The sequence below is a fragment of the Bombyx mandarina genome, chromosome 24, assembly GCF_030267445.1.
Source record: "Bombyx mandarina strain Sakado chromosome 24, ASM3026744v2".
Lineage (NCBI taxonomy): Eukaryota > Metazoa > Arthropoda > Insecta > Lepidoptera > Bombycidae > Bombyx > Bombyx mandarina.
The window spans coordinates 3,670,232-3,682,407 of record NC_143230.1 but is presented as its reverse complement, the minus strand read 5'-3'; the positions used below and the strand labels follow the sequence as shown (position 1 = coordinate 3,682,407).

The window sequence follows — 12,176 nt, the reverse complement described above, 5'->3', positions numbered from 1 at the left end:
CCTTCCTGAAACCATCGTGCTTTATTTTTAGCAGAATGTGACAGCCGCTAGTAAAACAAATGAAACTTTGATATCTCAATGTCCTGATGTCTTCTAAGCTAAAGCAAATTCTCTTGCAGGCGGAATCCATCCTCAACTAGTTCCTTACGACCTCCTAACTGATAAAGAAAAGAAGAAAGACCGAGAACGCTCTCAAGAGTTCCTCAAATACCTCCAATATCAGGGCTACAAGCTGCACAGGCCAAGCAAAATCACACAGAGCGACACAGAACAGACCTCTGCCGGAGTGGCAATAGAGCTGAGATTCGCTTACTCGTTGCTAGAAAAGTTGATCCAGTACATAGACAGGGCTACAATCAACATGAAACTCCTGAAGCCATCGACGACCTTCAGTCGTAGAAGCAGCTTCAAGACCAGCACCAGAGATATAAAGTTCTTCTCGAAAGTGAGTTTTAAAGATAATATACATAAAGTTTAAGATTTGTTTAAAATACAAATTTAAAATTTATAGTTTTTACACGGTTTGAAGATTTATGTGCACAATTTTCCACAAAGTCTCTATAACTACTGCAAATTCGTGTTCCTCCTTCCCATTATCCTATTAAACAATTGTGTTCTACACCTATTTTTTTTACATTGCATTTCAAGCAACAAAAGTCGGAACTTAAATATTTCAAGAAGGTACAATATACTTATTTTAGTTTAGTTAATTAATACATAGCCGAATTAGCCGGTTGGGTAGTACAGTTGTGTTTGCACGCTTACGTATTTTCTTTTCTACCAATCTACCTGTAGTTAGTTGTAAATGGCCGGTTTGAATATCTATTGAAAAACTTGTAATTGCTTATCGCTGAAGATTACCAATTGCCAGCAATCGTAAAGCTAATTCTGTTATACATTTATCGATATATCAATATGTATCTATCGAATTATCAATACTACTAGAAAAAAAAAAACAAAAATGACGACGCTTGTAGCTGAAAGGAAGTATTGTACTTTTTGACGAAGCATGTTGCTGATAAATCTGTTTCTATAATCTGACGAAGCGTGTTGCGGATAATAATAATATTAAATTGACTTCGTCTATATTGATAACATTCTCATTTTATCATACCCTCAATAATGCATATTAAATTGACTTCGTCTATATTGATGACATTCTCATTTTATCATACCCTCAATAAAGCATAGTAAGTTGACTTCGTCTATATTGCCGATATCCTCATTTTATCATACCCTCAATAATGAATATTAAATTGACTTCGTCTATATTGATGACATTTTCATTTTATCATACCCTCAATAATGCATAATTATGTTTAAAAAAGTGTTATTTTATTATTGCGAAAAATAAACATTCATTAGTTTATCGACTATTACACAGACTTCAAACATAGTTGTGAGCCCCATCTCGAACATTTAATGAGACGGTTTGCTCACTTTTGCGAAATATCAGGAACACTTGTTAACCAAATAATCTTGTAGTACATTTTTACATGAAAGGCTATCTGGTTGAAGCGACATTTTTGCAATCTACAGGAGAGCCATTTAAAGTTTGGAAAATATTTCATAACAAAAAAAAACTTCTTCAGCATTTTGAAGGGGATAAGCTTAATTGAAGTTCAATTAAGAAACATCGAACTCTTGATGCTAATGCCAAATAAAACACACCTTTAATTACAAAGATAAATGTTGCGTATTAAGAGAAATGTTGCTTAAACCAAATAGCCAAATAGCCAACCCATTACCCCTCGATATATATTTATTTATTTTCTCTCATAAAAGTATAGTACAAATACGAATTAAAGTTAAAATTCATTTTACTAGCAAAGGCTTTCAAAGGAAAGAGCTGTAGTCTGTACTAGATTCAAAAACCTGTATTACTGATATCGAGACTCCCTCCTTTCTAGATTAGATTTGGTTAGGCTATGTCGTTATGATAATAAGGACTTTTTGGCGGGAACGCAAGGAGTGAAGTTGTGTGATTTGTTTTATTTTGTCTATTTAGGGTTCTTTAGGTTGGAATGTGTAATAATAGTGGTTTATTAACTGTTTAGTATCTGTGAAAGCGCACAAATGTGGGAAAATGAAACAAAGCCACTGGACGTAGCTTCTCGGGATCCTACAAAAAATCTCAGTAAATGACCACCATTTTACTGAGATTATAATATTTCATCCCATATCATCTCATCTCATTTCATTTCATTTTATCTCAGTTGATTAATGTCTCAAATTAATCATCTTCATTTCATTTCACTGCATATTATCATTTTTCATAAAAATAAGAATATAAATTAAAATATGACTTGACCTAAAGGTCTTAGTTACCAGGTCATAGAATCCCTTAAAAAATATAATAATAAGACGGTATAGTACAAACTGCATCCTAACTCTTTGCTCTCGTCTGCTATCCTAGGTGGTTCTCCCTCTAATGGAGAAGTACTTCTCGACCCATCGCAACTACTTCATAGCCGTTGCAACTGCCACCAATAATGTGGGAGCCGCGAGCCTTAAAGAGAAAGAAATGGTCGCCGCTTTGTTCTGTAAGCTGGCCAGCCTGCTTCGATCCAGGTCTGTACATACATACATAAACATATACTGTAGAATATAGAAGTCGGGGAATCTTCCATGGTATTTGTTATGGTTTCGCAGTGAAATTAACTGCATCTAGTCGATTTGGAGTACAAATTGGATAGTAATAATACGAACTCATTACAGATTATAAGTTAACGATAATCCAACATAAATGGCAGCAGTCCGAAGCAAAAAGTAGATAGATGGGAACAGGCCAAAGATATAAGGCATAAATACAAATTCAAACTGTATAATCAGTACCAGACTATTTCTCAGGATATACACCCGTATTGTTAACACCTGTGCAAGACCTAACTTCCTTTAGGAGGTATATATCTCAGTTCCATAACACAAGGACTACTCCGCCGTTGAAAGCGAAACGCATTACTGCTTCACGGAAGAATTGGGCAGGGCAGTGGCACCTACCCGACCGGGCCCATTACACGTATCACCGCTAATCAAAACAAACTACAGTCGGTGACAAAACATTCATATTAAAATTGTAACTTCCCCAACCAGACTAGCAGCTTTTGGCCCGGACGTCCGCATCACCGTTCGCTGTCTCCAAGTCCTCGTCAAGGGCATCGACGCTAAATCTCTGGTCAAAAACTGCCCAGAATTCATTCGGACTTCAATGCTGACCTTCTTCAACAACATGGCCGACGATGTTGGGCACACCATCATGAATTTGCAGGACGTGAGTGTATTTATAGACAAGTAGTCGAAATACGACCATGATTATTAATTTAAATTATAAGTTGGAACATTGTTATGGTTCTATTTTTACTGTACTTCTATGATCACAATTTTGCCAAAACTACGCTATAGACAAATAATATTAATCTATTTTCGATTAGACCACAAACTTTAAACAATAACAAAAGAGTAGATATACACGCGTGCATTTGTCAAATACACAATGTGTGTTATATTTTTTTATTGATTTTTTTTTTCTTTTGCGAAATTAAAAAATTAATTAGCATTCTGCACTCTTTCACTATATTCTCTATAAATGTGGGAAATTTCATACTCCTCCGTCCGCGCAATTTTCGTAAAAAGGGGTACAAAGTTTTTGCTTCACGTATTAAATACAGATAATAATTTAAAAATACGCACTTGCATCCGGTTGAACATCAAACAGTTGTTATTGGCACAGAGAAAGAAAGAGAAAGGGTCTGTTATAGTACCAACTAGTGTCAGAGATATATCAAAATCGTCCTACGTTTAACAATAACCAAATATGTTTCCGATTAAAAAATAAACAAGATCTTTGCTCCTAAAATTTTCTAATAAAAAAACTGGCTTTAAATACTTCCATAAACTTACAAGTCAGGGTCGTACGCAATATTATGACTAAATCTGTCTATTCGATTATTCGTTTTTGTGTACTTGAATTATAAAACTTGCTTTATTGAAATAAACAGTTGATACCTTTAGAATTAAAAGTGACTTAATGAAAAACGGTGTACGCTTTAAGGCTTAAAGTATTAAAATCGAAACTAAAAAATTACAATCGGTTCTAAAGGCTTTTACTGGTGGTAGGAAGGACCTTTTGTGAGTTCGCACGGGTAGGTACCACCACCCCGCCTATTTCTGTCGTGAAGCAGTTATGCGTTTCGGTTTCAAGGGTGGGACAGCCGTTGTAACTATACTAGTCTTTAGAACTTATATCTCAACTTGGGTGGCGCATTTACGTTGTAGATGTCTATGGGTTTCAGTAACCACTTAACACCAGGTGGGCGGTAAGCTCGCCCATCCACTTAAGCAATAAAAAAATAAAAAAGGTGCGAGTTATTTGGTGACAAATTACAAATATGTTATTTTTGGGTGAACTAAAATTTGCTAAGCTCAAATCAGCGTTCTGCCGAGATAATGACAAAAACATCGCCATATATGAAGCTTATTTACATCATTTCAGGGCAAGTACGCGCACCTCCGCGGTACCCATTTGAAAACGTCTACATCTCTTGGATACATTAACGGAGTACAATTACCGGTTCTGACTGCTATGTTCGATCACCTAGCGAACTGCGAATACGGATCAGATCTGCTTTGTAAGTATTCTACTTAATAATTGATATGCCCTCCCTAACACTTCACATTATCTATAAGTATACTAATATTATAATAGGAAAGATTTGTTTGTTTGTTTGTATTGAATAGGCTCCGAAACTACTGAACCGATTTCAAAAATTCTTTCACTGTTTGGAAGCTACACTATTCCCGAGTGACATAATCTTTTTTGAAAAAAAATTAGGGATCCTTACTAAAACTCCAATAATATAACCCAAGGTGTAAATAAATTACCTAAAACATTCTTTACATCGCGCGCCCTGCGAAAACTATTGATGATAGAAAAAATAATGTACTACGATTTTGTAGAACGCGACAGCATATGTGTTACTATTATAGTTATGCCGCAATAAGTGTTCTTTTATTTAATAAAATAAAACTGCGTCAAATATCGTTGAAATTTTTGTTAAAGACCCGAGCGGAGCCGGTGCGGGCCGCTTGTCTATACAGTCAAAACCGTTTACTACGACATCGTTTAATACAACATGCCGGTTATAATAACCAAAAACAAAGGTCCCGGCTGAATGCCATATGACCGCCTTATTAAAAATATTGCTTTCTACGACATTGGTAATAACGACATACCTCATAAAACGACCACATTTAACTAATATTTCGGAGAATTAGATCTGTTAGAACGACCGGCTAAGCTGTATTGTAAACAATTTGAATAGGTATCCACATTTGTCTTCAATGGCTATTAAAATCAGGAAAGAAAACAATAGGATTTAGTTTCTAATTCTTAGAAACAAAACACGTGCATGCGGTAGAGTCAAAGCCCGTTTCTTCATATCTCTTCAGTTATTTTGTTACTTATCTATACACAAGACGCACCAAAACTTTGTGGAGTTATTCGTGAAACTTTCAAAATGTCGCAAAGAAAAAGAAAACAAATTAATATTGAAGAAAAATCGCGTATTATGTAAATATATTTTTCCAATAATTCCCTATCGATTTATTTGTACTTGCACGATACACATTAAGCATCACCGGTTGTTACGACTATCGGTTTTTACGAATGAATATGAGCAGTCCCTTCGATGTCGTTATAACAGATTTTGACTGTATATATAAAAATGAATTGCTGTTGTTGTTTTGATTTGATTTGATTTGGTTAGTCTCGCTAAAACTCGAGAACGGCTGGACAGATTTAGCTAATTTTGGTCTTGAATTATTTGTGGAAATCCAGAGAAAGTTTAAAAGGTATACTCTATCGTCAGCAGACTTTATTTGAAAATTCAATTATTTTTCTTTGTTTTCTTTGTCTTATCTTCACTTCTATCGCTTCTTGATGTGTTGCTATCGTTATCATCACTGCTGCTACTGCTACTGCTGCTACTGCTCTCGCTACTGCTACTACTGCTGCTATCGGAATCGCTAGAATCTTCAGAATACAGTTTGAAGGCGGACCTGCATTGAGTCTTACAAGATCTCTTTAGAGTCTTCGTTTTGGAATTATCACAATCCGATTTCTTACAAGCTTCCTTCGAACTAAACGTGCAAGCGTTTCGGCACTTTTCCACGGAATGTTCCTTGCAGGCTTTTTCATATTTATCGCGCAGAATATGAACATTACCAAAAGAATTAGAATTCATTATGTTTTTAGTTGTGTTTTTGCTTAGTTTCAACGCCTGTAAATCAAAAATAAAAAAACAATATAAGTTCAATAACAATTAGCGGTGAGTGGCGATATTAGACCTTGATTTCTGTATTCCACCTACGCTAAGTACACTAATGTATTGAAACAATATGTATATTACGGTTAAAATGATTGAAATTATACCTTCATCTCGGTTTTATGATCGTGCAAGCCACCACGAAAGCAATGTTCATGCTACTCTCTGTTTGTGCTAGCCCAGAATAATACCAACTCATGGGACCAATACTGATACAAAACCAGTACCTATTCAGTGGGTGTCGTAAAAGACGAGTAACTGTGTAACAGCAGCATTTTTGGAGTACTAAATGAACTGCTGCGTTGGCCAACCGATATTGAAGTTGGCAGGCAGTATGATGATAACACAACACGGGTATGTACCATTCTACCTGCTTCTGCCACGAAGCAATTATGCGTTCCGATTTTCAAGACGGTACACCCATTATTCAATAAATACTTCGATCTTGTGACTATTTTATAAACCGGGTAAGAGTTGTAACCAAAAAATAAGTCATATATTTAGTTTATTATCTAAAACGTAAACTTACTTCATGATCGGAATGCAAACGCGACAAACAGAACGTGTCTAATTGTCGATCTCTTGCTGGCTCCTTTTCGACTTCAACTAAAAGATTTCGAGAAAAAAATGTAAAAAAATGTATAGCTTACATAAGCAGTCATCGTGGCCTAAAGGATAAGTCCGGTAGCGATGTACCGGTGTTCGAATCCGGCAGGCGGGTACCAATTTTTCTAATGAAATACGTACTTAGCAAATATTCACGATTGACTTCCACGGTGAAGGTATAACATCGTGTTGTAAAAATCAAACCCGCAAAATTATAATTTGCGTAATTGCTGGTGGTAGGACTTCTTGTGAGTCCGCACGGGTAGGTACCACCACCCTGCCTATTTCTGCCATGAAGCAGTAATGCATTTCGGTTTGAAGGGTGGGGCAGCCGCTGTAACTATACTGAGACCTTAGAACTTATAGGGAGGTGGCGGTATTTACGTCGTAGATGTCTATGGGCTCCCGTAACAGCTTAACACCAGGTAGGCCGTGAGCTCGTCCACAGACCTAAGCAAAAAGCATGTTTTTTATATTTATAAAGATTTCTTTAGTAGCTTCTGGAGGATCAATGGACGTTAATTGTATTGCCATCATCTATTGTTTTATGCGTGTATATTCAACTGTATTATGTAAGGCTACCCTGTCTTCATGCATGAATACTTGGCGGGAGAAATAGAAAGAATGCTTGGGCAGACGTGCATGGACTTGCTACACCACGAATAAACCAGCAGGATTACCGATGAATATATTATTTTATCCAATCGTAATTCAAAGAAACAATCTTCTTTGTATCGTAAAATCCACCATAAAGTATCTGAGATATTAAACCTGAAGATGAACTGTTGACCGGATTCCCTTGGAACTCTCTGAGGCATCCGGTCCTCGCTGCAGAGAGAAATTCAGTTTTGAATGCGGACTTGCATCTGTATTTGCCGCAGAAGGATTTCTTCGTTTTTTTGCAGGCCTTGAAAGGAAACAGACAAAAAGCTGAACAGAAAAAAAACTAAGAACATATGTTGATATATCTTTTTGGGTTTCCGTAGAGGCTGCCATTAATTAGACGTACCTCTCAATACAGGCTTTTCTAGCATCTTTAAAGCTTTATGAATTTGTGACTACTAGTTTACCTTTATCGTGCCTTCATATTAAATACAACGCTTTGTGATGAAGCATCATGTTTCTATCTATGGGCCTGTGTGTTCATTTCCTATCCCAACGATAAATCACCGATACCTGATGAAGATTCTCGTTTTCGGACTTATCTAAGAAAAGTTTTACTCAAATTAGGTTGGCAAGCTTAATACGCACAGTATAACAATTTTTGACGACATGCCTCAAACACGCGTCTTCATACGCGTGTCTGAGAACGCTGGTCGTGAAGATTTCTTTACTTAAGTCTCCATTTTCAGATGATTCTTCAGTGGTTTCTACTCTATTTTCTTTCTGTGGAAGAAGAGCTTTCTCTTTTTGTATTGTAGTTAAAGAAATTTTAACTAATTTGCAAAAGCAAATCAACCAAAAAATATCTCCTACTTTTAAAGAAAACCATTCATTATAATCAATTGCCAAATTTATCGTATAAAAACTTAAATACAGAAGTCGAGATTTTTTTAACAAGTAGGTTTTTGTTCGCAACTTTTATATATGCAAGATTATCTAAAAATGTCTACAAATGTAATCAATTAATAAATACCTCTTCGTTTTTTCTCGCAGCTGTTATTACTCTTTCAGTCAAACTGCCTTTCGCCTTATTTCGACCGTCCAAAACTTCATATTCGATTTCACCTTGAGTTTCCAACTTTATTGGTTTATTGTTTTTGATGTCGTCCCAGAAGTTTGCAAACGTTTCTGCTCGTAGAATCTTCTTGACCCGTTTCGTTGTTTTAACTTTATGATTCACTAAATTGTACCTCGTATCGTTGGATTCCAGATATTTCTGCCCTTTTTTGTCTGATCGAATTTTGTCATATCTTGTCTTCACTGTGCTGGCAATAGCGACGTATTGTCTAAAACTATTATCGGTGTTTTTAATGTAATTATCAAATAAATGATTGTTCGAATTAACTTTATCCAAGCTATCGTTTTTGTGTGTATCAACGAAAACTATTTCTGTTTTGTTTTCGTCAATTTTATTTTTTAATCTGACTTCAGAATCGCTAGATGCAAAATCACTTTTATTATTCTGTTTGTTTCCAACTTCTGCTTTATTCGATGTTTTTTCAATTGATTTCTTATTCGCATTTCCTGATTGAATTTCATTATCACTTGCGCTCGAATCACTACTAATTGATACATTTTCTTCTTCGTCTGCACTGTCCCTTTCCGAAAAAATCATTTGCGTTGCCGGAAAGTAGCTGCTACGGGTTGTGACATACAGTTCCTTTTCCTTTGCTTTTAATTTGTGTTTCCTCTTTTTTTCGCTTTTCATGTTTTCAAACGGGCCGTCATCGTTCTCTGAAGATTCTTTCCGTAGTGTTTCTTGCGATTTATATATTTCTTGAAGTCGCTCATAGTTGCTTATAAGCTCCTGCAGTACAGTGTTGACTCGGGATATGTTTTGGATGACGTCACCAAAAATGTTCTCAGATTGACTAGAAACCTGAACTTCGTCGATATCATTACTATTATCCTAAAAATATGTATACAGAATTCAGGTACAATTTACGAATGGAAATACTTCTAGGGGTGGAAATACATAATCGTGGCCTTTTTGAAGTCTTATGAAATTATTTCTAACCGTGTCATACTTGTCAGTGCCACAAATAATATAATCAATACAAACGTTTCAATAAATATGTAACTTAGAGTAATTTATGTTTTTTTTTTTTTTATTGCTTAGATTGGTGGACGAGCTCACAGCTCACCTGGTGTTAAGTGGTTACTGAAGCCCATAGACATCTACAAAGTAAATGCGCCATCCACCTTGAGATATAAGTTCTAAGGTCTCAGTGTAGTTACAACGGCTGCCCTACCCTTCAGACCGGAACGCATTACTGCTTCACGGCAGAAATAGGTAAGGCGGTGGTACCTACCCGCGCGGACTCACAAGAGTTCCTACCACCAGTAATTACGCAAAAGATTAATTTGCGGGTTTCATTTTTATTACACGATGTTATTCCTTCACCGTGGAAGTCAATCGTGAACATTTGTTAAGTACGTATTACGATTATATACGACTGATCTATTAAAATCTTTATTTAAATATTCATTTCTTCTGTGCGTGTGTTTGTCACTGAACTCCTCCTAAGTGGCTGGACCGATTTGAATGATTTCTTTTTGGATGCGTTTGGTTGGCACCCTGGATGGTTTAGATTCAGAAATCAGTCCGACAGATGGCGCTGCAGCCGGTATCTAGATTATTTATCTATAATACAACTAAACGGCTGGATCGACTTGAATTAATTTTTGCAGGACAACGAAACAAGATACCGTTTTAGATTTAGATAACGTATTCGATAACAATGACGATTAACGGAAAAGGATTTCTCTAGATAAGGATGTGTCCGAAACACAAAATAAATCTACTGAAAACAATAAAATTAAACTTGTTTTTCTTACCGAAACACAATATGTGAACGGCAACAAAAACACTTGCCAGTAACATATGAATTTCAACATTTAAGTTTATAGATTATTGAAAAACTTAATTTAAGAAAAACAAATAACTTTATTACGTAACTCGAGGTTTATTGTTTATTGAAGTTTTTTTTATTTATTGAATCAAATATGAAAATATTTTTAGGACGCATGCTATATTTGCAACTTCATGTGGCCTGACTTACTAGATATGTTTCTCCTTATCTAGCTTCGGTAATAAGCGATTGTCTCATTTGTCAGTTGTTACCCGATTCTGTGGACCGAATGGTAAACAGTCAACGTCACCCTAAGCACGTCATTACGGATCCTCCCGATCCATTAACGGTGCTATTAGGTACCTCAAGCACCGGTCACCGTCCTCGCCGAAACTACCGCTTGCGACAAAGGGCTTGGCTAGTAAGTTAACCCACAGACACAGCCCACTGAGTTTCTTGCCTGATCTTCTCAGTGGGTCGCGTTTCCAATCCGGTGGTAGAATCTGCAAAGCACTGCTCTTGCTAGAGCCAGTGTTAGCAACTCCTCTAGTTTGAGCCCCGAGAACTCACCTATACGCTAGGGTCACGTTGATATACCCTCTCAAGTCTATCAACATATGTAGGGAAAATAAAAATAAAATGTGAGCCGTCACGGGACGCCTGGCAGATGTGAAACATCGACATTATTTGGTAAAAGTAATATGCAGAAAAAAACAGATTGTGATAGGAACTAAATATGTCATAATGATAAAATAAAATATTACGAAAAAATAATTTGTTTTCAAGTAAAACTCAGGTTATGTGTACTGTAGTAAATAACACTGTATACACTATAGGTATCCGAGCTCAGTGTAGCGAGAGAGATGGCTTAACGCTGGATCGAGTGGGAGAGAATCGTACAGTCGATTGCGCATGGCGACGCGTCGCCACACCGTACACACTACTGCATATAGACTGTATATATATACAATCATATAGCGTGGCGACGCGTCGCCACGCCAGAAATCGGTTTTACATGCGGCTATAGATGTTTCACATCAAAAATTATGTCAGTGGTATGACCCTGACTATTTATTACACCGCGGTCTTCAGGTTTAATCCAACTAGGAGTATGTTTATTAGAGAGGTGCTTAGTTTTAGACTCGAAGAACTATCAATTTTAATTGCACACTAGAGTTAACATTTATCAGATCTGAGGTAGCATTTTCTCCTGCATCAGAAACAAATATAAGAAGCAATAACATGTCTTTTAACAGTCGGCGTGATCTTATAGGGAATGAAGCGGTCTGTGTTTTTGCTAATGCACAAATTCCGAACACAATTACCATTTTTTCCAAGCAAATATGTACATACTAACATGTATTCATGATCGCAAAAAGACGCAAATTTAAAATTTTCTTAAGTACATATTACCGCGTATGTCCACCGTGAATATATTTTTGAATTATAGAATGTTAAGGAGCTATTTAAACCCCTCTTTTGAAACATTCTTTATTGGTGCTCCGCTTATATTGGTCTTAGCGTGTGCTATATAGCCTATAGCCTTCCTCGATAAATGAGCTATCTAACACTAACAAACAATTTTTCAAATCGGACCAGTAGTTCCTGAGATTAGTGCGTTCAAACAAACAAACTCTTCAGCTTTATAATATTAGTATAGATTAGCGACCGGCCCTCGCTTCGCTTCGGAAACATTAAATTTTTATTATTGATAGCTTAGTCCCGCAATGCT

At 36.3% G+C, this 12,176-nt stretch overlaps 2 protein-coding genes across 51 annotated transcripts in view; one reads left to right on the top strand and one right to left on the bottom strand.

The window, feature by feature from the left end:
- RyR (Ryanodine receptor) overlaps positions 1-12,176 on the top strand; it is a 167,339-nt gene that overhangs the window by 111,921 nt on the left and 43,242 nt on the right. For 30 of the 50 annotated variants that reach the window (XM_089738141.1, XM_089738147.1, XM_089738146.1 and 27 more), the window contains 4 exons: positions 120-445; positions 2,417-2,571; positions 3,094-3,271; positions 4,493-4,628. In XM_089738141.1, coding sequence (XP_089594267.1) covers positions 120-445; positions 2,417-2,571; positions 3,094-3,271; positions 4,493-4,628 — 795 coding nt within the window. Of the gene's footprint in view, positions 1-119; positions 446-648; positions 682-2,416; positions 2,572-3,093; positions 3,272-4,492; positions 4,629-12,176 lie in introns of all 50 variants that reach the window. The other 20 variants (XM_089738119.1, XM_089738110.1, XM_089738111.1 and 17 more) reach the window with 1 other exon arrangement.
- Positions 5,875-10,490, bottom strand: LOC114250645 (uncharacterized). Its single transcript, XM_028184609.2, has 6 exons — positions 10,431-10,490; positions 8,566-9,501; positions 8,181-8,315; positions 7,701-7,836; positions 6,853-6,929; positions 5,875-6,278 (listed from the first exon to the last, which is right to left on the bottom strand). The coding sequence occupies exons 1-6, from the start codon at positions 10,488-10,490 to the stop codon at positions 5,886-5,888; spliced, it is 1,737 nt and encodes a 578-aa protein (XP_028040410.2). The 3' UTR covers positions 5,875-5,885.